The sequence below is a fragment of the Oryzias latipes genome, chromosome 14 (genome assembly GCF_002234675.1).
Source record: "Oryzias latipes chromosome 14, ASM223467v1".
Classification (NCBI taxonomy): Eukaryota; Metazoa; Chordata; class Actinopteri; order Beloniformes; family Adrianichthyidae; genus Oryzias; species Oryzias latipes.
In genome coordinates, this window is record NC_019872.2 from 10,132,467 (window position 1) to 10,158,449 (window position 25,983).

Here is a 25,983-nt window from a genome sequence, read left to right on the forward strand (position 1 = left end):
TTTCCTTGAAGAGGGTCTTTAAGGTCATCATGGCGGAAATCTGACATGGACCCTTTTCTTTATTTTTTTATTTTTTCCAGGCGCTGGAGAGTGAGTTTGTGTCATGCCAGCTTCACCAGTGGATTGACCTGATATTTGGTTACAAGCAGCGAGGTCCAGAGGCAGTCCGGGCTCTGAACGTCTTCAATTTTATGTGCTATGAGGGCGCTGTCAACTTAGACAACCTGGAGGCCGTGCAGCGGGAGGTACTTTTCCACAACAAGACATTTTGGGGTCAAAAATACTACAACAAAACTCTGCATTTGGTTTCTTTCTTTTGCTAAACTGCTTTGTTTTCTCCTGCAGACAGTTGAAAACCAGATTCAAGATTGCGGTCAGGTCCCCTCACAGCTGCTGATTGAGCCACACCCACCTCGCTCTTCAGCCATGCATCTGGTGAGGATAACACAGCCACTCAGCCCATTTAATGCTTATCTAAAATAATCTTCCAAAAAAAACAAAACTGGAAGCCTTTTTTTCATTTTTAAGTATCAATTTTTTTTAAATGAGGGCTAGTCACCATATGGCTCCTAAATGTGCCTAAATTTAGATTTTATTACATGAAGTTGTATGTAAGGATGTTGTTTTCAGCCTGTTTGTCCTCCATGCTACCCCGAGCAGCTCAAGGCCTCAGTGTCTCTGTATCAGAGCTCTCCATGTCAACCCAAACCCATCAGTCCAGAACCACGAAAAACCTCCTAGTTCTTAAGCCACCCTCAGTGTGTGCACCTGCTCTGACCCTGTGCTCCCACTAATGTACCTTCTACCTTCCCTTCCTCTTTCCCATCCGTTCTGTCTCTCCCCTCCTCCTCCCTTTCACCCTTCCTCTTTGCTGTGTCCTCCTCTTTCCTCCTCTTTCCTCCTCTGTCCTTCTCTCCTTCTCTGTCTGTCTCACCAGTGTTTCCTTCCCCAGAGCCCCCTGATGTTTAAGGATCAGATGCAGCAGGACGTCATCATGGTGCTCAAGTTCCCCTCCAACTCCCCGGTGACTCATGTTGCTGCCAACACGCTGCCGCACCTCAGCATACCGGCGGCCGTCACCGTCACGTGCAGCCGGCTGTTTGCCGTCAACCGCTGGCACAACACCGTCGGTGAGCATTCGGGGCATGTTGGGGCACATCTGACGACTCTTTTAACTAATTATACAGGGTTTATCGCAGGGCTAACCCACAAAGTAGGATTACAGATGTTTAAAGGCGGTAAAAACCCTCGCTAAACCCTTTAATCAGGAAGACATATACATTTTCACACTTTTCTCTCTTTCATACAAAAGTTTCAACTTTTGTAGAAAATTAAGTCCAGTTTATGGAGTAAAAAAGATCTTATCCCGATCCAAGATTTATGGCAAACTGAACGCATTCTGTTCAGGAGAGACAGTGAAGGTAATATAACCGTTCGGCCTGGAACTCCCGCTCTGGGTCCTTTAGACTAGGTAACGTCACACTACGGTAGCCCCACTTGGAAAAACTTCGTACGTTGAGATCTGCTCGGGCTCTATAAATTTCCATTTCACGTTCCCTTTTGTTACCTAAAGTTATTTTCCCTCATAATTTGTGTCTGACAAATTTCTTTGTAATTTTTATAAAGAGATTTTGCCACAATCCGCTTGTTATTCCAGTTTAAGTTCAGCCATGGCTGAAAATGTTGTTAGCATGGCTAAATGTTGTTCTTCCGGGTCCGTTCTGCCAATTCAATAATAATCATAACAATAATAAAGGCATGTTCAGAAGACAATTTTGCTCAATGTCGGAGCTCTGTTTATTTACAACAGACTTCATAATATCTTCTTCTATGGTAGTATCATAATTTGTCCAGACCAATCACTATCTGACGCGTCATCGGACCACCGGACAGCCAATCACATAATGTGACGTCAGCTTTAGTCCCAGGACCCTGAACGGAAGTTCCTGTTATGGTACCTACCACGGCACAGAGAAAATAATTGACAAAGTCAACAGCCAATCTGGACGCAGAACTAATGCACTTAAAAAAAATTTAAATTCAACGAGACTGCGAAAAGTAAACTGAGATATCGTGAGGGAACACTGTACTAATACGTATAATAGTAAAATAATAATCTAATTATGAAATATTCTTGCATTTAAGTTAACAGTCAAAATCTTCCTCATTCTTGGTAGATTTATGCAAAAATAATCTTTAGATAACTGGTAAATGACAAAATTCATTTATTATGTCGTTGATCCCTCTAATATTTGTCTCCTCAGGCCTCCGTGGAGCTCCGGGATACTCCCTAGAGCAGGCTCATCATCTACCCATCGAGATGGACCCGCTCATAGGTCTGTCTGTCTGCAGCACACTTTAATAGTCTGTCCATTTCACCTTTGCAATGCATTTAAAACCTTTTTTTCTTTGATGCAGCAAACAACTCAGGCGTAAACAAGCGTCAGATCACCGACTTGGTGGATCAGAGCATCCAGATTAACACTCACTGCTTCGTGGTTACCGCTGACAACCGTTACATCTTGGTCTGCGGCTTCTGGGACAAAAGCTTCCGAGTTTACTCGACTGAAACAGGTTTGTTTTACATTTATCATTCGAGAACTTTGTTGCAGGTAATTATTTTTTTGAAGTATATTTTCTTACAGACCCACTCTGTTCATTTTTTGATCTATTTCAAAAGCGTACCCAGTGGTCTTTTCATTATGATGATGTGATTTGAATAAAAGAATACTCCAAAATGCAACTTTAGGCCTAATTTTCTTTAGATTAATGTCCATCATCTAAAAAAAGCCGTAAGAACATGTTTAAAAACACCAAAAAAAACATTTTCATCGGTGTGGGTTTTCAAGGAAAGTGCTGACTTCTCCCAGAACTTTCCATTTTCATGGAAGTTTAGCTGAGGGACATCAAAAGGATCAGCTGAGGCCTCTCTGCCACTGATGTTGACTTCAATCTCCGTCTCCACAGGAAAGCTGACCCAGATCGTTTTTGGCCACTGGGACGTGGTGACGTGTCTGGCTCGGTCAGAGTCCTACATCGGAGGAGACTGTTACATCGTGTCGGGCTCCAGAGACGCCACTCTCCTTCTGTGGTACTGGAGCGGACGGCACCATATTATAGGGGACAATCCCAACAACAGTGAGTGTTATCACAGTGGAAATGTAAAAAAATGAAAATAAATAGACAGCTTTAGAGGGTTTAAAGTACGGTACACTGAGACGCATGGGGATTTTGTCTTTCTATAGGTGACTATCCTGCTCCCAGAGCAGTGCTGACAGGACACGACCACGAGGTGGTGTGTGTGTCTGTGTGTGCGGAGCTGGGGTTGGTTATCAGTGGAGCCAAAGGTTAGTGTTGTTTTTTTAGAAATAGCAGATGAATGAAACTCCAATCTGCCACAAAGCAAATGATCTCTGAGGAAAATAAAGGAATTCAATGTTGTCTTTGGTGTGTTTCTGCTCTTCAGAAGGCCCGTGCCTCGTCCACACCATCACTGGGGACCTGCTTCGGGCTCTGGAGGGTCCGGAGCTGTGCCAGCGACCTCGCCTCATCTCGGTGTCCAGTGAGGGACACTGCATCATCTACTATGAGAGGGGTCGATTCTGCAACTTCAGCATAAACGGAAAACTGCTGGCACAGATGGAAGTCAATGATTCCACACGGGTAAATCTGATAGATTTCACACAGTTCATGTTGGCATGGGGTAATATTTAAATAGTCCTCCTTCTCTCCTCAGGCCATCTTGTTGAGCAGCGATGGGCAAAACTTAGTGACCGGAGGTGATAATGGAGTTGTGGAGGTGTGGCAGGCGTGCGACTTCAAACAGCTTTATATTTATCCAGGCTGTGACGCCGGCATCCGCGCCATGGACCTTTCGCACGACCAGAGGTAAAAGAGATTATTGTGGAGCCATTATTTCCAGAAAATGGGACGTTCTCAAATTTTCACGGTTTCAGAAAATAAACAGCAACTTTCAGTCGTGTCTCCTAGCAACAGATTGTATTTTTCTAAATCAAGGAAGTCCCGTTGTAATTAGGTGAGATTCTCATTCCACTGTGAGTGCCCATGGCTCATGTGGACAGAGCATTAAATTGCATTTTGTTAATGGGATGACTTTAATCTGCAAGGCCACAGGTGATGGTGGATGTTGCCTAGCAACTTGAGCTGCTTAGGCTAAATTTAAAGTCCCACCCCAATCATGATTTCGGCCATTTCAATAGTTGTCCCCAGTGGTTTTTTATTCATTATTATGTCATTTTTGGCCAAAATCAAAAGTCCTGTGTCCTTTTCTAGGACACAGTTTCTACAGAGCGGCAGTAGTTCATTAGAAATTCACTTCTGACTGTTGACGCAGCCCCCACCCCCTTCCTAACTTCCCTGCTGTCGAGCGGAGCAGAGATGTGTATTTTGTGTCACAAATACAATCTTTTGGAAACTACATTTTTCCATGATTCACAAAGATTTGAATGAAGAAATACTCAGAAATGCAATTCTGAGCTTGATTTTGTTTAGATATGTCCTCCATCACCAGAAAAATGCTACAAGTACGTGTAAATAACACCAAAAACCATCTTCATTGGACTGAGCCTTTAATTAATAATATTCCCCAAAAAAACTCCTAAAATGAACCTTTTTTTGTGCTGAAACTCTGCATGCCTGTTGTGACCTCCTGTTCTCTGCAGGACTTTGATCACTGGGATGGCCTCTGGAAGCATCGTGGCATTTAACATAGACTTCAACCGCTGGCACTATGAACACCAGAACAGGTACTGAGGTGGACTGCGAGAGGAAGAGGAGGACCGTGGAGAGAAAATAAGAAGCGATACATTTGGATGTGTATCTGCAACGTGGAGGAACCACAGGTGCTGAGACAGAGAATTAAAAACAACAAAAAAATGAAACAAAAAAACAACAAGAGAACTAGACCCGAGGCTCTACACTTGCTGCTTTGAGGCGGAGAGCTCGCTGGTGGAAACGACTTCCTCTGTGCAAACATGTATGTAAATGCACATGAAAACCCACAGACATCATACCCAGAAGAGACGCACCAAACCCGGCTAATACAGTAGGATTGCCGTGTGGGGGGGGGGCGGGGCAAAGAGCAAGTCTTAGCAGATCGTGCAGAGCTGGACCCCCCTGGTACCACTCACAGGACAGGCGGACTGAAACTTAGTCTTTTCCTAATTTATTTTGCAAACATTTTCTTCCAGGCTTAATTTAGGAGGTAATTCTTAAAATGTTGATTCATCTGAAACAATAGAAAGGACATAAATGAGCACCCCCCGCCATCCAAAAACCGGTGCCATTGGCTCGATTTTAAATTCACCTTTGACAAATGTTTGCTGCTGGTGTTGATTTTGCTGTTTTATCTGCCTGAGTTCATGTTCAGTTTACCAACAGCAAGGGTTCGATCTGATTTCCATGTAAATACGACTCTGCTTCCTTTAGAGTCACTCTTTCACAACACCAACTGTGCTTCTCACCTTTAATTTATTAATGATTTGCTGTATGTAAAATACTGTGTAATAATTATGGAAGGGTTTGAAAAGATGGACCGGCTTGGAGAACGGCGATTGGGAGATTTAGAGGCGTTCCCGCCGGCGTCACCGAGGACGACAAACACAACTCTGACATGATTTCCTTTGTATATTTGGTGATTGTTTTGTCAAATATGTACATACAGTTTTCGTTCAGGCTTGGCAGGAGATTCAACTGAAGAAGACCGAAAGAAAACCTTCACACTTAACCCACATTTGTTTAAGATTTGAAGAAGAAAAAAAAGATCAAATCAATGTCAAAGTTTGTTTTGTATTTGCACTTTGCACCAATCACATATCATTATTTATTAGCTTGGTTCTTTCTGGTCGGCCGCCCTTTTTTGTTTCGGTCCATCTTTTCGTTTTTTTTCCTTCTGGATTATTTGTGCATTAATGTGTGTATTTAAGACGTGTGATTCTCAGTTTTACAACATCCCAGCTGTAAGCAATATCATGATTTTTGTAGCTGTTAGAGGCTGGTGGGAGCAGACAAAAGGCAGGCTGACATCTAGGGTGTTCTGTATGTGTGAAGCCATCTCGATCAAACGCGCACATGCACATACTCAATCCACAGGTTCAACTTACTTATCCAAAAAAAAAAAAAAGGTTAAATATTTTTGGATCTATGAAACCCTAAAAAAAACTATTGTATTCATGTTTTATTGCAAAGATGTAAATTATGACATGCGTGAGTTGGAAAAAAAATCATAAGAAAAATAAAATATGCAAAGAATTTGAGGTCTGGGATTTTTTTATTAATGTGCATTTTTTGTCATATTTATATAAATGCAAGGGTTTTGCTTGAAAATACTGTTTTCATAATACTTAAATAAACTAAAAAAATCTAGTATTTAGTTCAAAAGTCACTGGCCCTACTTTAATGGATAAATTTAATTGTTTTTAATGCGCAAAAAAGTAAAAACATATTTAACTTTATGTATAACTTTAGGCCTCACATTCATCTGTTTACGAAAAAAGGTAAGGATGAAATCTATGCATTCATTCATTTGCTGAACCCACCTAACCCCATTGGAGGGTTGAAATTGATGTACAACCAAATGTAATGTATAATTGCAGACAGGTGCAGTCATTTAACTCCTGATAAATCAATGAGCAGGAGCTCTTTTTTAAATAGGCTATATGTTTACACTTATTAGATCAGTTCTTGGAATTCTTTTAATTTTTATGATAGAAGAAGAATAACTGAAGTTATTAACTTTCTTAAATATGAAATAAGACACAAATTTGTTCCACTCAATGACCCGAGAGACTTTTATTCTGAAAGGAGTGACTGCTTGTAAGCCGCAATAAGGAGCAGCTTTGATTGGAATAAAAGCATGCAGGTACGTGCTTTAACAATGTTTTTTTATCTATATGTCACCAAAAAAAAATATACAGCCATGTTTGAAATGTATTTCTATTTTTAAAATGTCAACAGAAACTGTGATTGGAAGTGCGTCTCCGCGCTTTAGAACGCATTGATCGCTCCGCGCTCTGCGGCTGAAAATAGGGCCCCTTGCCCGTCCTGCGTCCCTCATTATCGACAGACTTCACCACGTGATTGAAGGACGTTAAATATAGAAACTCGGATCCAATTTTATGTGATTTATATATAATCTACTTAAGGTAGAAAACGACATCAAATGCGTAACTTTCCTCTTTCCGTGCTGTCACCCATGGTTTTCCCCGAAATTGGGTCTATAATTGTGGCATAAACACAAACGCACAAGCTGTGAATTATGATCCAGTTGGGAATAATCTGATCTGAGAATTACCAAGAAAACTACAGTATTTCCAGGTTTCAGTTTACTGTGAAGCCGAAATCTCACAGTAGCTCCACATGATCTGCTTTCTGATTGGCTGACCCACACTGTTTATGAATGTTTGCATATTCATTTCTCATTAATCATTTATGAACCGGCGCAGGAAGAAACGTAAAGGAGGAGAATAACACACGCGCCTTTTACGCACAGCTGACCAGAGGTTTGTATTTTAAGGGACTGTAGTGTATAGCAAAAGACGGGCTATTGGGGATGACGTCATCAAGGAGTTGTAAAAGGGCGAGAGGGAAATAAAAGCATGGTGACTGCTATCCAGAGTCCGGTGAATAATTCAGAGTGAATTTAAAGGAGAAACACTACAGGGACGCATGCGTGTGAATATATGAAGAACATTTCCAGTAAACAAGACGAATCTTAAGCAGGATGGGGTAAAAAAACAAAAAAGGGATGTCTTAATTCTAGAAACTCTTAATAGCAAGAGAAAAAAAAAGGGAAAATAATTTAAAAAAAAAGATGCATTTGTAAGCTGCTGAGTCTTGATTTTATTTATTAGTTTTTGTTTTCTCTTGATTATGTCATATCCACTTCAATATATTCTTTTTTTTATTACAGTATATCAATTTCATGAAAGGCATGTATGTATGTATGTTTGTTCTTCGCATTCTTTTTGGACAGTCTCTAATCTCACGACTTGACCAACAAACAAACTCTTGACTTTGAACCAGCTTTATTGTCCTCTTTAAATGTAAGCATGTGTTTGCTTTTTTGATTTAAAAACCATGTTTGCAAAGTGAAAAAATGACCAAAAAAACAGCAATTATAATGGGGCTGCAGCAAAAAATGGTCTAAATATGCTTAACTTGTACTTTAGCGTGTTTACATGCGCTACAATATTTTCAGTTGGATCCCTTTTTGTGTGATTTGCTGTTTTTGAATGAGAGCATTGACACACTCCTCCCTTTTAATATAGGAAGAAAACATAAAATAAAGTTCAATATTGTATAATGAAGACTTATTCGTTATCTACTCTATTAAAAATGGACCATAGGGATTAGTTTCCGACATGATTTTTACAGGCTTTTAGGGGGGTGTTTAATAAAACGTGTTTTTATCCAAAAGCGGGGTTACTTGCTGGGTTTGTTTTTGCTTGTTGCTTACATGGTTGTTTTCAATACGCAAAATAATTTTATAAAAAAAATGTGAATGAAGTGAAAGGAATTGGCTCAAAATTCAGTGCATAATGTCACACTAGCTCCAACGACGCTGAAGTGAAGCACAAATGAAGGGAAATCTTTTCTATTGCGACGGCGTCCTGGAATACAGATGAGGCTGACAGCTGCGCAAGATTCTCCTCCGTCTTTGGTCTCTATGGAGACGGGGATCGAGAGCTTTGTGGGCAGACAGGCTGGACAGAGTTGCGTTGCTAGACCTGTCTGGCAGGACTAGAATCATCTTGTAGTATTTGTCTCTTTTGAGCTGAAGTGTCTGCAAGATGCGAAGCTCTATGCATTTTGTCAGTTTCTTATAACTGCAGTTGTGTCATCTCCATCTGAACACATCTTTACATTTTCAATGCCATCTTTTGCTTTAACTGAATAACCGGTAGAAATGCTCACATTTCTCTATAAAGCAGGCATCTCTAATGTCCTTTTAATGGGGGTTTTGCGATGTTTTCTACAGACTTCACTGGTTAAATCTCATTTAAAAAAACTGGAATATCTTGAAAAGAAAATGACGTTATATTTTACATTTATCTTGGGGAAAAATGTTTACTTTTATAGATGGTTAAATTAAGATAAAGTAGTCCTTTCGCCCATCATTTAATAAGCCAGTGCCCTGGAAGTCTGCACAGAGACTGACAGAAGGTAGGATCATCCATGCATGAAGTTTAAAGACATTCTGTCTGCACATTTTTTTTATGCTGCCTATTAATGACATATGAAGTCCTTGTGTCCAAGTCCTGGGATGTGCACGTGCTCATGCACAGATGAAAGCAGAAAAACACTGGAGTCTGTACTGCATGAGTTCTCAACCATCTCCCTCAGGCAGAAATGGTGGATATGGTAGACCTCTGGGACGAAATGCTACAGATCTCCATGTTTGTGAAAGAACTGCCTCCCTCGCTGCTGCAGTCTGGGATAGAGGATGAAGAGGAAATGATGTTCTTTAGCCTGTGGAGGGAGATGATGAGTAGCGTCAGCAGGAACGCCAGCAGGCCGAGGAACAGCCACACGTACACGTAGAGGTTGCTCTGGCGCCCCAACGAGGAGGCAGCAGCAGACGTGGAGGGTAAAATTGGGGAAAAACGGAGGAAAGTCCCGTTGTTTATTGGAGTGATTGCAGTCTCATTATGCTCCTCTGGCAGGAAGTCCATCCCAGACATCCTGTCTGCAGCACAGAAACAAAAAGTAAAAAACCAGTGAGAAACAGCAGACCCTAAAAAAAGTTTGACATTAATCATTTAAAATACCTGAAGGGGAAAGTTCTTTGAGAGTTGCCAAAGATTTAAAATGTCCTTTCAGGACACTTCTTGAGTGTGGCAGTTATTTGCTGACAGAAGGGCTTCTAACCAAAAGCTCCAAACTGCCTTAAAGTGAAAACTAAATGGAGAGAAAAATGCAGTCCCACTCTTGATTTTTGAGTCAGGAGTTTGATTCTAAAAGAAGACCAGACTTTATTCAAGAAAATAGTTTTTTTTCTTCTTCTCTTTCAGGGAGATCTTGAAACCTTAAGATGGCGTGGCTGTGGTGCAGAGGTAGGGCGGTCGACCTTGCATTGGAAATTCACAGGTTCGGTTCCCGCCCTGACCACCCACCTGTCAAAGTTTCTTTGGACAAGACACTAAACTCCACATTTCTCCTGTTGGCTATAGGTTGCTGCCAACAGGGGAGCCACCAAGCGTGTGAATTTGTGTGTACATATGAGGGAATGAAACATGCATAGTGCAAGTATATTCAATTTACATTTTAAAAAAGCAACGAAAGAAAAATCACGAAGTGAATTTTTTTAAAGCTTTATTACTGACTGGAAAAATTCCACTCAAGTCATAAAAATTTTCAAATATGACTTGATGAAATATTTCAGAATTACAAGAGATTTTTTTTTTACATGTAAATGTATTTAAATAGCAGCAAATCAATAAATTTCATGAAATATGGGCAATCCAAAGGGATTTCTGGAAATAACATTGTCCAAAACTCCATAGTATAAGTGAAACTCATTTAAAAGCAATGCATTTTTTATTGTAAATTAGAATCTTTACAGATGCCTCAATGCAAATATTCAGCATGTTTGTTTTTAGAATAATACGTCAGAGAGAAATGTTTTAGAGATAACATTATCAAGATCCACAAATTCTGTCCGCCATAAACTAGACTAGCATGAACAGCAGGGGGAGCACTTGTCTTATTCAAACTGCAGGCTTTCTTGCCCGAAGCATCTCTTACTCATGAACTAAAGCGTTCTTATTTTATGAAATTAAAATCATTATATTCACAGAGACAATTGAAAGCTAAAACTTCTTTTACTGTATAATAGGACTGTTAATGAAAACCCATTACAAACGAATGCAAGGCTCCAGAGCCACTAGAAGATGGGGAGGAAGTGTGAATATCGGGGAGGCATCCTTAAATCTTTGTGCTGACGAGAAAAAAAAGGAGGAAAAAGAAAGCCAGAGAGTGATTGGTTGAGACCAGTCTCATGTCTCGGCTTGATCTGTGACAGCTGAAAGAGACACTTCAAAGGGAGGAAAAATGACTATGACCACAATGAAAGCAAAAGGTCAGCACACACTTTTCATCTCACAGCTCACTTTGCTCTCATCTGCCAGCTCTGCCCTCTTTTTTTTCCCCCTCTCCATTATTCATTTCACCATGCCCCAAATACATGCAAGGCCACTTGTGTGATTTTTGGTGGAGAGCTTATTCGCAACGTCCAAACCATTTTGAACAGCATGTGTGGCCGATATTAGGCAGTCCTCTCAGTATTGCTTTAGAGTGTAATGGTAGAAACAGATGAGAAACTAACCTGACAGAAGTTGTACTGTATAAGGTCATTTTTTAAAGTGGGCTGTGTTTTCAAATTTTTTTTTTTTTTTTTTTTGGAATTCTGTTTTTTTTGCAGAGAAGTTCATCATAATGATTTTGTTGTTGTTGTAGAAAGCTGTAATAATATTCAATTGGATTTTAGACTGTGGTTTGTTTGCAACTTTTATAAATGTATTTGAAAAACAACAATACTTGTCAAGTATTTAGTCATTATTTTGCCAATTTTGTGCTTGTTGCTAGTTTGTGGATTTGAGCAGCTGTTATCTGATTCAACATCTAATTCTAAATCTGAAACATGCCCGTTTTTGATGAATCAGTGACAAATCCATCCATCTTTATTGTTTTTCTAAAGAATTCCTTTGAATTTTTTTTATTTTTTGAAATGGTTTATTTCAAGCAATCAAAGACAAGAATAATTCACACAAAGAATTATTCAAAGATGTATCAAACTTGGAATAATTCTTAAATTAAGTTAATTTCAATAGCTGAGGAATTAGATTTATAAGTAAGGTTGGGAAAAGTATGGAAGCTGCAAATGGCCTACCTTGCTTCTTTTTGGCTTGTTTTTTGGTTATAACGACATCTACTTTGATGCCATCACGAGAAAATAAATGTTATGTTGTGAAAACAAGATGACAAAGAATATACTTTGTTTTTCATTTTTCTGCAATCTACAGCCAAACAGAGCTATTTGTTGACCAGAAGAACTTATCAGTTTCTAGTTAATGACTTCAGCCGTGGTCTAACTCGGGCAGAGATTGTGCTGATGTTGTCGGTCATAAACAACGTCCAAATCAGTCATCATTATTTGAAGAGAAGCATACAGCTGCACAGGCGGCTGCAGTTCAGTGATCCTGCAGTTGTCAATTGATGAGTGGACCAGGCTGTCTACATGGTTACAGAACGATGCACAATTGTTTTTGTCCATGTCAACAAGCAGATGTACGGTGATCACCAATGAAAATTTTCCAATTTTCATGCTACCAGGAAATAGTATCTTGTGGTCTCGTTATCACCAGGAAACAATAGATTTCCTCATCATGAGAAAAATGGAAAATAAAAAAGCAATGTAGACATTTGGTGGCTTCTGAACAAAAAAATAAAGAATATTAGCATAAAAACAGTGTAAAACTCACTTTTGGCTGCTGAGTTTTAATAGTTTGTTTCAAAACAGGGCTGCCAAAAGCAGTAAATTCATGGATAGAAACTCAAAAATGAACTTCAAAAGAGCTTTAAAGTTTAAACAAACAAAAAAATTACAAAATAAAAACTAAAAATAATAAACCCAAAGACTTGAATGATATAAATAAACGGCAACGGCTGGTCTGATTGCAAACTTAACCTGGTGTTCCCCACACAGGGTAAGCCTAACCCTAACCCTTAAGCAAAAAGTTTAACTGGAACTGTACTTTAATATTTTATGTATCAGTGTTTAAAAATTGTACAAATAATTTCATCATTGGACTTTTATGGCGTTCAATGAATGATTTTTGTTCACTCCAAAATGCTTTTAATCTGAAAGTAAGAGGAAGCACAGAAGTACAATGTGTTTTTTATCTGAGAAAACAAATCCATTTAGTTAAGTGTGTGTTATTTAGTCATGTTTAGAAAAGTTTTTTTTTTTAAAACGCATAAATAACTAATTTTGTCGTAATTATTTAAGTAAAAAAATTAACTGACTACGGAGTCCTATCTGACTGAAATTCCTTTTGTTTGATAAATGAAGTCAGACACTAAGTAGCTCAGTAAAAGTTTGGCTAAAAGTGATAACTTTTTACAATACAGTTAATATATTGCATGTCAGTGCAGTTCTGTTACAGAACTATTAATAAAAGATTATTACTTTAGATATCCATTTTGTTTTTTTCATATTAAAGTGAGTTAAAACCCATGAAAACAGCTACACTTACAAAGAAAAATCCCAAATCTGTTTTTGCTCCTACTTTTTGTAACTTCTTTAGATGTTAATATGCGTGTGAGAGCAACAGTCCCATGCATACAAAGCACCTTTAGTTTGCCTATAACAAGCAAAGCTGCTGTAGTGCCAAATAATATCTGATCAATGAGTGTCAATGAAAATCTGACTTTTCAGGATGGGGGCTTAAAAACAAACTAAGAATTTGTAAAAAAAATTAGAAATCCATTAACAGTAAAGGTTTAAACAACATTTTGAGCAGTCACTCTAATGTTGTGTTCCATTTGTGCTCAAAGACTGCTTTGTCCATCCAGTCGGCTTAAGTTAAGTGGGCATGAATTGGACTGATGTGAAAACAGATCTGTGAAATCTGCTCTTTGTTTTTATAATGCCTCGCTGGAGGGCACTTCTACAGGCCCCACTTCTACCAAGTGGTGTATTTCCACAGTTTCTGGTGGCTCACATTATTTAGGTATTGCTCTTGATAGATGATGCTGAATGCTACAGTATGTCAATGACGGAAATATTTATGATGTGATTGTTGCTCTGGGCATTTTAATAGAATGTTTATTTCATTTTTTATTTTTTTTTACATTCTCTTCAGACTAGATCAGTTTTTTGCAAGAGTCTTAGGTGAACCTGATCTACAGTACTTTCATTAAATTATTTTATTTTATTTTACTTTTAGAGAAAAGCAAATGTTAGTTTTTGGATTTACAGATTTAGCAAATTTAACTCAGTAGATGCATGAGCTTCTGAAGCATATTTTTGGTTTGTTACAACAGACTGAGCATATGATTTCATAATTACATTAAATGATCAAATTTCATTACATGATGAAATATTATGGCAAAATTAATTATCTCTGTAATCCGTTTAAGCCAGATATTCTCAGCTCTCTGAGCTGGAGGAATGCTTTAGCCAGTGTTGTTTACTGACTTAGTTTTCTTATTTGTTCTTGAAATTCTTCACCCCTGAAATTCATTTATTGCTCAGAACTCAACATTTTGTTGTATTAAAGCTTCCTGCTGGTATTATGCACCTGCAGTAGATGAACAGACTGGGAATTTGGTCTGTCATGCATCCTCCCAGCAGCATCATCTGACTCACTTGGGGCTTTGGATGCTGGCCCTCCGCCTCTCTTTCATTGGTTTTAAAGCTCTCACAATATCATCTTGCAGCTCCATCCTGAAACAGTCAGGATTGGACACAGGCTCATCATCTGAGCGGGAATTTGTGGCTGTATTTGGTGCTGTAGATAAAAAAAAAAAAAAAAAACTTTCTTCACTCAGAATGCTTTTAAAATCACGGCTTGGTACACATATTACTGAGAACAACTTTAAGTTTTACGATTAGTTAGGAGCATGTCTAGTAGCTATTGCTTCATGCCAAATAACTTTCAGTTCAAAATATGTCTATGAAGACTCTCATTCATCCAGGTTGATTCCATATTTATATATATGTAAATATCTCAGGCCTGTCTGAAAAATTAAAAAGGATTTTCCGACAACATTACATCCCATTTCATCTCAAACCTGGTAATACTCTTAGACAAAAACTGGTTCATCCTAAGGACAAAATTCCCAGCTACAAGCAGAGCAATGTTGTGTACTCTATCCACTGCAAAGAGAACTGCAATGAACAGTACATAGGAGAAACCAAACAACCCCTACACAAACGGCTTCACCAACATCGCAGAGCCAACCCAAGTGGACCTGAGTCTGCAGTGCACCTCCACCTGAAGGCCACAAACCACTCATTCAAGGACAGTAAATTCCAAATTCTAGCCAGAGAGAAAGGATGGTTTGAGCGAGGAGTGAAAGCAGCCATCTTTGACAAGAAGGATAAACCTTCTCTTAATAAGAATGGTGGTCAAAGGTTTATTCTTCCATCCATCTACAGTGTTCCGAAACCCAAACAAACCAAACCAGTTCTGCCTGGGTCGGTAACAGCTGAAAGAGATGACCAGTTTGGGGAGGGAGTCACTGGCTCCCCAACCCCCAGCTGAGGACAAAGGACTCTTAACGACCGGAAAACATGTAGTCTAAGTAGACAATACAATCCAGTTTCAGGTCTGACTCCTCCCCCATGAGTGCATATAAATACCAGTTCTTTTACCAGCTATTTCAGAATTGACAAAGCAGGTGAAACATCTTCAACTTTAAGAACTAAGTCCAGATGACAACCTTTAAACCTACTACTATGATTTCAGTTCAGAAGACGCACAAACGTCATCAGTCAATCAGCAATGTCCCTTACCTTTTCCGGTTTCTTTTTTGTAACATTTCATTTTGGTTTCTGCAGCATTACTTGTGTTTTTCGAAATACTTTTTTTTTTCACAGACTCCGGAAAAGGTAGGTACAATGGGACATGGGTGAATTTAGTATATAAACAAATTACAGACATGACTTTCAAAAAGACCCGATTCACTGTTATCAATTTAGACAATCCTTTCCCCAGTTTACTTCAGTTGAAGTCCCTTAGCTGTTTTCCTCAGCAATCCTCCTCTTTTATGTCTCTCTCTGGATTGTTCATTTGACAAGAGCTTTGGTCTCTTTAATTTCCAGCCTTAACTACCTTTAGGGAGACTTGCAGCCTAATGAGGATGAATGTGTCTGGAGTCTCTCTTTCTGGGACTGAAGGCTGCGTCTGCCCTGACTGTTTTCTTTATCAAACGCCCCTGAGGTCATCCTAGCAGCGTTAGGCTGGGCTCATGATCACTTTTTATTCTTTCTTTCTCTCCACACTCTTCTTGGAGTGAAATAATTCACATCCGCAGAATGGACACAGTCCTCTCCTCCAAAGACTTACTTCGGGCAAACTGTTTCTTTTCTTTCTTTCTTTTTCGATATCTGGTTTCTGGGCTCAGCCCGTCCTCAGTGTCATTTCTTTTAATTTCTTAGTTTATTCATATTTTATACATTTGAATCCTGGTTCATTTATATCATAACAATGAAATGTATTAACAAGCACTTATTTTGCATTTAATTTGTCTTTAATGTCATTTCAATGTCATTTCTAAGGTGGTTTGACTGGCTGTATTTCAAATTTGTTGGTTGTATTTTCCCACAGCCTTCAGCTTTTGCATCTTCTCTGACACGTTTTTATCTCTTAACCACCGTCCTGGTCCTCCATCAGACTCTCTCTACTGATTTGTAGGTTGGTGTCCTTGATTATGTGTTGTTTTGGGAATCTGCGATAAAGCTTGTTCATTGGAGCTGAAGTGGTGATAATTGTGCTTAATGATGCTTTTTGTATCCAGGCAACGACGTATGCTCCATTCTTTTTCAAGCTAATCTACTTTAAAAGGGCAAGCCATGCAGTCCCACAGAGTCTGAAGAGGTTAGGCATGGACGTGCATTCACAGACCCGCCTACACAGGATAAATGCTGGCTGTTAATTTCCTTAGGAGTCGCTGCAAATGCAAGAACGCAAAAAAGGTTAAGCAAAGGGGGCTGATTGGAAAATATAGTTCTATATTTTGGACCAATTTTCTCTGCTTTTATACTGAAAACAAAATCAACATTCAATATTTTAACAAAAAAGTGAAAATGGAATTAATAAACAATATAAATACTTTGATATATACAAGTACATTTTCCCTTTCTCTATGAAGATGAGTTAAAAGTTGAACATTTTAGTTTAGCTTATCACTAAGGTACTTTTTGCAGTAATATCTTGTATCAAAGAAAGTTTCTGCAACCTAAAAGTCTTTAGGTACCTTAAGGTTCAAGTTAGGTCACTCTATTTTTTTTTAAGATGGCCTTTTTTAGCATTAATTTTTTGAGAATCTGTTAGTTTTCTCCGCAAATAGTTAAAAACATAAACCTTTCATTCTCAGAAATTGTGTTGGACCAGAAACTTAAGAGAAAATGAGAAGGAGAGAGTAAGATGTTAGAAGAAGTTGGAAGATAGATGATGATTTAAAAGTAGGAGGGGGTAGAATTATAAAAATAGGTAACAAGTTCCTGGTGGTTTGTCACTATTACTGCCAGGTGTCAGTCAAAGGGGCAGGGCCTGTCCACAGGCACACTCAAATATTACAAACAAACCCGTTTGCACCAAAAACCTTCACACCTACATGTCAACATGTAAACAATACGAAAAAGGCTTTTAATGAAAGCAGCTTTTTTTTAAATAATTATTAGTCTATTCCAGGATTGTTGGGGTCAGAAGATTGTCTTAAAAAATCCTGCAAAGAGCTACAGAAATAAGTCAAGCTTACACTCCGAGGATTTCAGAGCTGTTCCCTCGGGCTGACATTGTAATGTGACGAGAAACACAACAGAGACAGCCATTCCTCCATTCCTTCAGCTAGTGGTGTCTGACAGTATATTTGTTGCCAGATTCAGGATCAGGATTCCCATGTCCCACAAGAATTCTAATATTTCTTTCACAATTTTCTCTTTAGGACCAACTAGAAAAAAAATTGTTGTTTGGGATTAACCCAGAGTTTTCTCTCTAATTCCAAAGAGGAATGCAGCCAGCATTATGGACTTTTTGGTTAGCCAGCTACACATGAGCCAAGACAGGAGAACATTTAAATCTGCACCACAGACGATCAGAAGTATTACTGTCTCAGGAACAGTTTCTTATTTACAGTGGTGGACAAAATTGTTGGTACCCCTCAGGTAAAGAAAGAAAGTCCACAATGCCCACTGAAATGACTTGAAACGTTCAAAAGTAACAATAAATTAAAATTTATTGAAAATTAAATGATCAAAAACAGCCATTCCTTTTGAGTTGTTTATTAGCAGAATTATTTAAAAAAAAAACAACTAATGAAATAGGGCTGGACACAAATGATGGTACCCATAACTTAATATTTTGTTGCACAACCTTTTGAAGCAATCACTGCAATGAAACGGTTTCTGTATTTCTCAATGAGCCTTCTGCACCTGTCTACAGGTATTTTGGCCCACTCCTCATGAGCAAACTCCAGTTGTCTCAGGTTTGACGGATGTCTTCTCCAAATGGCATGTTTCAGCTCCTTCCACAGATGTTCAATGGGATTCAGATCTGGGCTCATAGAAGGCCACTTCAGAATAGTCCAATGCTTTTCTCTTAGCCATTCTTGGGTGTTTTTGGCTGTGTGTTTTGGATCGTTGTCCTGTTGGAAGACCCATGACCTGCGACTGAGACCAAGCTTTCTGACACTAGGCAGCACATTTCTATCCAGAATGCCTTGATAATCTTGAGATTTCATTTGACCTTGCACAACTTCAAGACACCCTGTACCAGATGCAGCAAAGCAGCCCCAAAACAGAACTGAGCCTCCTCCATGTTTCACAGTAGGGACAGTGTTCTTTTCGTTCTATGCTTCATTTTTGAGTCTACCAACATAGAGCTGATGTGCCTTACCAAAAAGTTCCAGTTTTGTCTCATCTGTCCAAAGGACATTTTCCCAGAAGCTTTGTGGCTTGTTAACATGCATTTTTGCAAATTCCAGTCTGGCTTTTTTATGATTTCCTTTCAACAGTGGTGTCCTCCTTGGTCGTCTCTCATGAAGTCCACTGTGGCTCAAACAACAACGAATGGTGCGATCTGACACTGATGTACCTTGATTTATGAGTTGACCTTTAATGTCTTAAAAGGTTGTTCTGAGCTCTTTGGATACAGTTCCAACTATCTCCTCACTTTGTCATCAATTTTCCTCTTCCGGCCACGTCCAGGGAGGTTGGCTACCGTCCAGTGGGTCTTAAACTTCTGAACAATATGTGCCACTGTCGTCACAGGAACTTCAAGCTGCTTAGAGATGGTTTTATACTTTACCTTTACGATGTTTGTCTATAATTTTGTTTCTAATGTCCTGGGACAATTTTCTCCTTGGCTTTCTGTTGTCAATGTTCAGCGTGGTTCACACCTTTTCACCAAACAGCAACGTGACTATTTGTCTCCCTTTACATAGGCAGACATTGAACGTTTCAAGTCATTTCAGTGAGCATTGTGGACTTTCTTTCTTTAACTTAGAGGTACCAACAATTTTGTCCACCCCTGTAAATAATTCCCATCTTCTGTGTTAATAGAATGCAGAAGTTCGTGTTTCATTTGAAGCCCTGACCTGACCTTTAGTACAATTTCTCAATTCTACATAAATTTAAACTTAACTTTTGTTCTTTGGTGGTTAAAAAAACTAAGGTCGGTTAAAATTAATTTGACAATTTGGATTATTGTCTCGTTTAATGCATAGTCTAATACCTTTGCAAAAAAAAAAGAATTGTTGCATATAAAAGAGAACCAAATACACGTATTTAATAGAAAAGGGATTTTATCCAACTTTTACATATTCATTAATTTCTTCCTCTAGTCTTCTAATAAAAGTGAACTATTTAAACTACATTTTTAACCGATTGGTACTTGCACAATCTAAATTTTAGATTAGTACAATCTGTGTTTTCTCTACCTCTATCATCAGAAAAATCCCACAAGAACAAATCAAAAACACCAAAAACCCATTTTCATTAGACTGTCTTTAATACTGTGCTAAAAATTGAATTATGCTTTAAATCTTTGCGTAATTATTTATCATCTTCAAATATGGATATTTTTTATTTCAAATTGATTCTTTATATGATGTAGGTTTACATAGATGAGTTTAAAATCAAAGGTTTTTTAAAGTAAGTGTGAGGTAAAGTATTGTCATGTCAACATTGAGTCCAGATTTGACATGAGTTCGTTCCTTTCACTTTCGCAGCATTCTCCTGAGGCTTTCTGTGGAAAACAGTTAAAACAGTCAGTAAGAATCCACAAACTGCTGCTGCCTGCTCTTCTCATTGTCACTCCCATCAGAGCAAATCCATTTAGCCTCAGCTCTGATCTTTGACCTTTTTTTTTTTTTTTTTTTTTTTTTTTTTAAACATCGTCTCTGCTCGGACAGACTGAGCTGAACATGTCTGGACTTTCCATAAAGTAATTAACATATTTAGGAGCTCCTAAAACACGCCACTTTCAGATTTAAACATTTCAGACGGTTCTGCCAGTCAGTCGTCTCTTTCTCTTATTTCCTTTTCCTTTAAGCCTCCCAGCCTGCAGCTCATCAGTGGTTTCTTAAGGGAGAGCTCTTCTCTTTCAGTGTCAGATGTGCCTCCTTTTTTTAAGGTTATTTCTCTGTTGGCACTGGCTTCTGCTCTGTCAAGTGCTGTAAAATTTTTTTACATAACCTTGGCTGTCTACTTGACATTCTGACAACCTGCCTCCCTCAAACAAATCTTCCTGCACGAGTCATTCAGCTTTGCTCTCCTTTTAAAGTTACCTTTGCTCCTTCCTACCGAGTCGAGTGCACACTTTGTCAGCTACCTTTTTACAGCCGATGACAGCAGCCTTTCACTTTTGGCCTGATCAAACTTTACCTTGATCTGTACAGTCAGCCCTCAAATCGCCACCCTGCGCTCTGCCTGTGAGGTTCGTTCAGTGCACTTCCTCCTTTGACATTTTACCACTTCTATCTGCCCACTTTTTTCCATGCACTTCCTACTCTAATCTGATTTTATTTCTATTTATGATAAATCTATACAGTTATTTGTTTCTTTGGTGCGTAACCAATTGACGTATATTGATATACGTATGCATCAAACCACTTTGGCTCTAAAATTACCGCAATTTAGCATCTACAGGAAAGCAAGAAGTGACATTTTATTTCAGAAGTTAAAACGTGCACAAAATCATGATTCGCTGAAATGTTGTTTGTGTTTATTTGTCAGATCAGGGATTAAAAAACAAAAAAAACTCTTTGATTACTCTGACTCTAAATCTAAAATTGTAGAAAGTTAACAATAAAAGCACAAAATGCATTGAGGTACTGTCGTCTTTTACAACGGTTGTTCTCTGCAATTCATGAATTATGGATTACAGGATCCCTGTGTTGCAAAATGTCATGGCCCTTGTTGTCCTTGGAGCATTTACATGTGCACACTTTTTCCCACTGTCATCAAACTACATGTCTGAACAAAAGGGAAAAATAATAATAAATCCAGGGATGATTAGCTCAAAGAGCGGGAGATTAAAGTAGGCCAATTTTCAAACAAACAGCTGGAACTCTGAGCCAGATCAGCTGAAAAACAGACCAAACCCTGTGAATTTCAAGTGTTGGCTGCAGCCCGGAATACCACAGATAACCCTCACAGAGGTCGCACATATGCAGAAATGATGAAAGCATGAAGAAAGTTCTGGGATCAATGTGGTCATTGTCTGTGCAATCTCACTTCACCTCTCCAAGACGTCTCTTCTTCTGCACAGATGACTATTAATGCTGACTGAATTCAGAACCTGAAATCAAATTACGACCCTTTCTTATCAAAAACTCCAAGAACATGTGAGCTGACAGTTATAGGGAGGGTGTTTTCTGAGTCCCTCAGATATTTATAACATTTTTAGGTTTCAAAAGCCTGATTCTGAAGAAGCTTTTTGACAAGTTTTGGAAAAAGGCTTATTAAAAATGACAAGGAGGTAACATGAGCTGAAAGCCACAGTGACAAACATCGCTCACAGCTCCTGGATGCGAGTCCAGCAGAAGGTATTTGAGGCTTTTTTGGCCAGTGGCCAGTGTGGCTAATGAGCTTTATTGCTTTGATGTTTGAGTGTCTTGGAGTGTGTGTGCGTGCTTGTTAGCTCAACCCCCTGGTGAAGGGTTATTTTGCACTTTTTTTTTCCCAATATCTGTTAATAACCCCCTTTTCAGAGGAGGGCAGATATTAATTAATAACACGGACACAGCCTCCAATTCTTTTTACTTTATTTTTGATAAATCCAAAGTGTCTATCAGTCTCAAAAAAAAGTCTAGATTTGATCTTCTTTGAACATTTTTTACTCCCCCCCCCCCCCCCCCAATTTTCTCTCTTGAAAGGATTTTTCCTCCTTTTTCTCCAAACAACTCAGCAAAAAAAACTAACTTTTTTCACATTTTGATAAATGGATGCAAATGTAAAAATTTTGCATCATAGATATAATCTTTTTTTGTGGGGTGCTGTGACTCCAATTCCTTTTCACACAGCACAAAGTTGCAAACACCTGGAAATAATATCTCTTTGTATTCAACAGGACTTTTCCTGTTTCATGGCAGATTCAAACTCTCCCCTGTTCCATTTTTCCACTTACAAAAGCAATCCATACATGTTACATTGAAAAAAAAAAAGAAGAAATCAAACTCTTACAGACCTTAAATGTGTGAGGCAGCTGCTCCTTGGTCACTTTGTGCAGAAATCCATCCTGTGTTTATCTTTGCAGCCGACTCAACCAGCTCCGCTGCCCCAGATATCCTCCTCCCTTCGCTTTCTCTCCGTCTGCCTCCCTGTCATTCAGTGACACACACAAAAACCCTCTACAGCTGGAGAAGACTCTCTCAGATGTGGGTTCTTCCTGCGACTGGATACCCACACAGAAACGACACGCGGGGGAGGCTTTGGTTAATGAATTATTATGTTGTTCCTTAATGGGTAAAGAGGAGAGACGAGGGGGTTGTAGTACTCATTTCGATCCCATTCACTCCCCCCCTTTGTATTCTTCCTCTTCTCTCCTCTGCTTGCTCATCAGATTCAGTGATGAGCACATCAACAGTCAAATCTATTCCTCTGGGTCACATCTGTGCTCCTTTTCAAAGAGAACGCAGTCCTCATGGCCGGACATCACTGGCATACAAATTGCAGAGTTAGTAGACAAACAGCCATATTAGTCCTGGGATAAACCATACGATAACTCTGTTTATGTTATCAGGCATTAAACCTCAGTTGCTCTTGTTTACACGTCGGGACACTGCTGGTATAATCCAGTGGTGAGCAAAAACCAGCCGATCAAACTGACCCTAAACTGATAAGAGGAATAAAAGAAAAGGGCATCTTAGACAGAAAAAAGTCTCAGTTTCTTCTCTTCACACGTCTTTTTAAAGCTCTTATCTTCTATTTTTCACTCCCCTCCCTTCTCCTCTCTCTGATTCCCCCTTTCATTAGCCATTTCTGTCTGTTAAAAGCACAGCTCTCATTGAAACGGGTCCACAGAAGAATAGAATGAAATGTGATTATTATTTGAAAATGCTTTACAAACTGTCTTCTTTTGCTGAAATGGAGACCGTTCCATTGTCAAAAGCTTTTCAGTTTTTCAGCACAAAGGGGCTGTGGTTTTGTCTCGCTTCGGGAACGGTATCAAGAGATTTGGATTTATTGGGACAAGTTTTAGAAATAGAAGTCTGCGGGCTTAACAGAATGTGTTTAGACAAAAGGGATAGCAGTCTGAAATCCTGTCCCAAGATTCCTCTGTCTTTCAGAGGAGAAGGGCTTTGTAGTTCAATCATGTTCTGCAGGACACGTGCTGTCATGCGATTCCACCACTTCACATGGCATTTTCCTTTTTCTCCACCCCTATAGGACACAAGTTCTTTGGTCCACTGCATTCTAGTCTTAGTCAGGAAGTCAATATTCTAATCATACAACACTGGAAAAAAATCATTTTGAGTCTGGTATTTGGCTGACCTGTATTTTTGCAGGGTGCCACTGTTGTATACTGTGTAATCTTTTCTTTTTAAGTAACTATGCTCTAGCTAAAAATGTAGCTACGATGGGAACCATGCCAGGGGGTCTTATTGTGCCGGTCCCAAGCCTGAATAAATACACAAGGTTGTGTCACAAAGGGCATCCGACGTGAAATTTTTGCCACGCTAAATATGCGCATCAGACCTATGAAAGCTGGTGTTCAGGAAGAGGATGCATAAGACTGGGTTAGATGGACTGAAGGAAAGGAATAGGAAAATGCCTTAGCTAAAAAAAAAGAAAGGAAAAAAAGCACAAGATGCACAGTGGAAGACAGGTACTTGATCCCTTGCCGATTTTGTTGGTTTCCCCAAGAAGAAAAAATAAATTAACAGTCTGTCATCCTAATGGTAATCAAGTTATCGACATTGAAGAATGTATATACATTTATTTGCATTACATTGAGATAAATAGGTATTTGAACCCTCTTGCCAGAAAGTACTTTGTGGCAAAACCCTTATCATCAATCTTAGGAGGAATTTTGGTCCACTCTTCTTTGCAAATGATTTCTAAATCATTCAGATTTGGTTGCGGTTGCTTGGAAAGTCTGAGCTGTAACTCTCTCTATAGATTCTATAGACTCTCTCTACAGGATTGAGGTCCGGAGACTGCCCGGGCCGCTCCATGACCTTGATGTGCTGCTTCTTTAGTCAATTCTTGGTTGCCTTGGCTGTTTAATTTGGGTCATTATCCAATGGGAAGACCAACCTATGACCCATTTTAAGCCTCCTGGCTTAAGGAGGGAAGTAGGTTCTCACCCAGGATTCGATGGTACATTGCCCTGCCCATCCTCCCATCCACACAGTGAAGTAGCCCTGTGCAAAAAAAAAAACACTCCCAAAGCAAAATGTTTCCACCTCCATACTTGGCAGTAGGGATGGTGTTCTTGAGGTCATAGGCAGCGTTTCTCTTCCTGTAAACACAGCGGGTTGAGTTGATGCCAAAGAGCTCCATGGTGGTCTGATCTGACCATAGCTCCTTCTCCCAATCACTCTATAAATCATGAAGCTGTTCATTGGTAAACTTGAGGCAGGCCTGCACATTTGCCTTTTTTAGCAAAGGGACTTTACAAGATGTTAAATCATTGCGGTGTAAAGTATTACTGTGGTTTTCTTGGTGACTGTGGTTCCAGCTGCTTTGACAACATCAACTAACTCCTGCTGTGTTGTTTTAGGCCTATTTGTCAATGTTCTAATGATCATGGAAACCCCACAAGGTCAGCTCTTGTTTGGACCCCCAGACCTATAGTTGGATTGATGATCATATTCTTGTATTTTAGCACATGTGAACCAACAGTTGTCACCTTAACTCCCAGATTCTTGCTGATGGTTCTGAAGTCCATTCCGTCTTGTGCAGGTATAGAATCTTTTCCCTTAAATCCACTGAACACTCTTCAGTCTTTCCATGTTGGAGTTTGGAGTCTGACTGATTCTGTGACTTTTCTACCGGTGAATATTTCATACAGGTGTCTTCAATTCAAGATACGAGTTTACTAGAAGAGTGGTCTGTGTGAACCAGAACTCGTGGTGATTTCTAGGGGATCTACGGTAATACATTTTTACCTCAATGAAATGCAAAAAAAATGTATATCAGTTCTTTAAAGTGGATTTCTTGATTCTCTATCTCTCACTGTTCAAATATACTGACTATTAAAATGACAGTCATTTTCATTTTAGCTGGACAACCCCACAAAATCAGCAAAGGATCAAGAACTTAATTCCTCCTCTGTGCATTTTATTTTGCTTTATCTCAGAATAACCTACAGATATTCCTATCGAGCATCAGCCAAAACAAACTATAAAAATAAAAACAAGCTCTGTTTCACAATAAAACACTGACATAGGACTTCTGTTTGGTTTAACAGCTTTAACATATTTCAATTAATGTCAATACAAACATATTGTTTTCTGTAATTTTACATCATTTCCATTGAAATTTCTTTCCTAACTTTGTACAGAACAGGGAAGCTCAACCCCTTTGGCAAACTCCCTTTATGATCCATTTAAATCTGGGAAGAACCCAACTCCAGCTCCATCCCTGGAGCTGTTGCAGCAACTAAAACTTCAAAATCAAGTCCAGAAAAGTCTATGAAGTAAAAAAAAAATCTGTCACTATTTCACAGCAAATCAATTTGAAATCTTTCTCCCTCCCTTCTGTCTTTGTATCTCATCTTTTGACAAATTGAT

General features: G+C 39.0%; 2 protein-coding genes and 1 long non-coding RNA gene across 16 annotated transcripts in view; 2 read left to right on the forward strand and 1 right to left on the reverse strand.

Annotated features, from left to right (window-relative positions):
* Positions 1–6,270, forward strand: part of LOC101169132 (neurobeachin) — a 101,081-nt gene extending 94,811 nt beyond the window's left edge. For 9 of the 14 annotated variants that reach the window (XM_011483293.3, XM_020708779.2, XM_011483298.3 and 6 more), the window contains 10 exons: positions 81–245; positions 346–435; positions 938–1,130; positions 2,265–2,336; positions 2,419–2,574; positions 2,968–3,138; positions 3,246–3,347; positions 3,467–3,663; positions 3,737–3,888; positions 4,683–6,270. In XM_011483293.3, the coding sequence (XP_011481595.1) occupies positions 81–245; positions 346–435; positions 938–1,130; positions 2,265–2,336; positions 2,419–2,574; positions 2,968–3,138; positions 3,246–3,347; positions 3,467–3,663; positions 3,737–3,888; positions 4,683–4,773 (1,389 nt within the window). In that variant the 3' untranslated portion in view covers positions 4,774–6,270. The remainder of the gene's footprint in view (positions 1–80; positions 246–345; positions 436–937; positions 1,131–2,264; positions 2,337–2,418; positions 2,575–2,967; positions 3,139–3,245; positions 3,348–3,466; positions 3,664–3,736; positions 3,889–4,682) is intronic. The other 5 variants (XM_020708780.2, XM_020708781.2, XM_011483297.2 and 2 more) reach the window with 1 other exon arrangement.
* LOC101166651 lies at positions 5,863–23,310 on the reverse strand. The gene is made up of 2 exons (XR_909968.3): positions 22,434–23,310; positions 5,863–9,706 (listed from the first exon to the last, which is right to left on the reverse strand). It is a non-coding gene; the product is annotated as an uncharacterized LOC101166651 (long non-coding RNA).
* Positions 6,475–25,983, forward strand: part of ccna1 (cyclin A1) — a 36,900-nt gene continuing 17,391 nt past the window's right edge. The window contains exon 1 of the mRNA XM_011483305.3: positions 6,475–6,880. Within this exon, the coding sequence (XP_011481607.1) occupies positions 6,875–6,880 (6 nt within the window). The 5' untranslated portion in view covers positions 6,475–6,874. The remainder of the gene's footprint in view (positions 6,881–25,983) is intronic.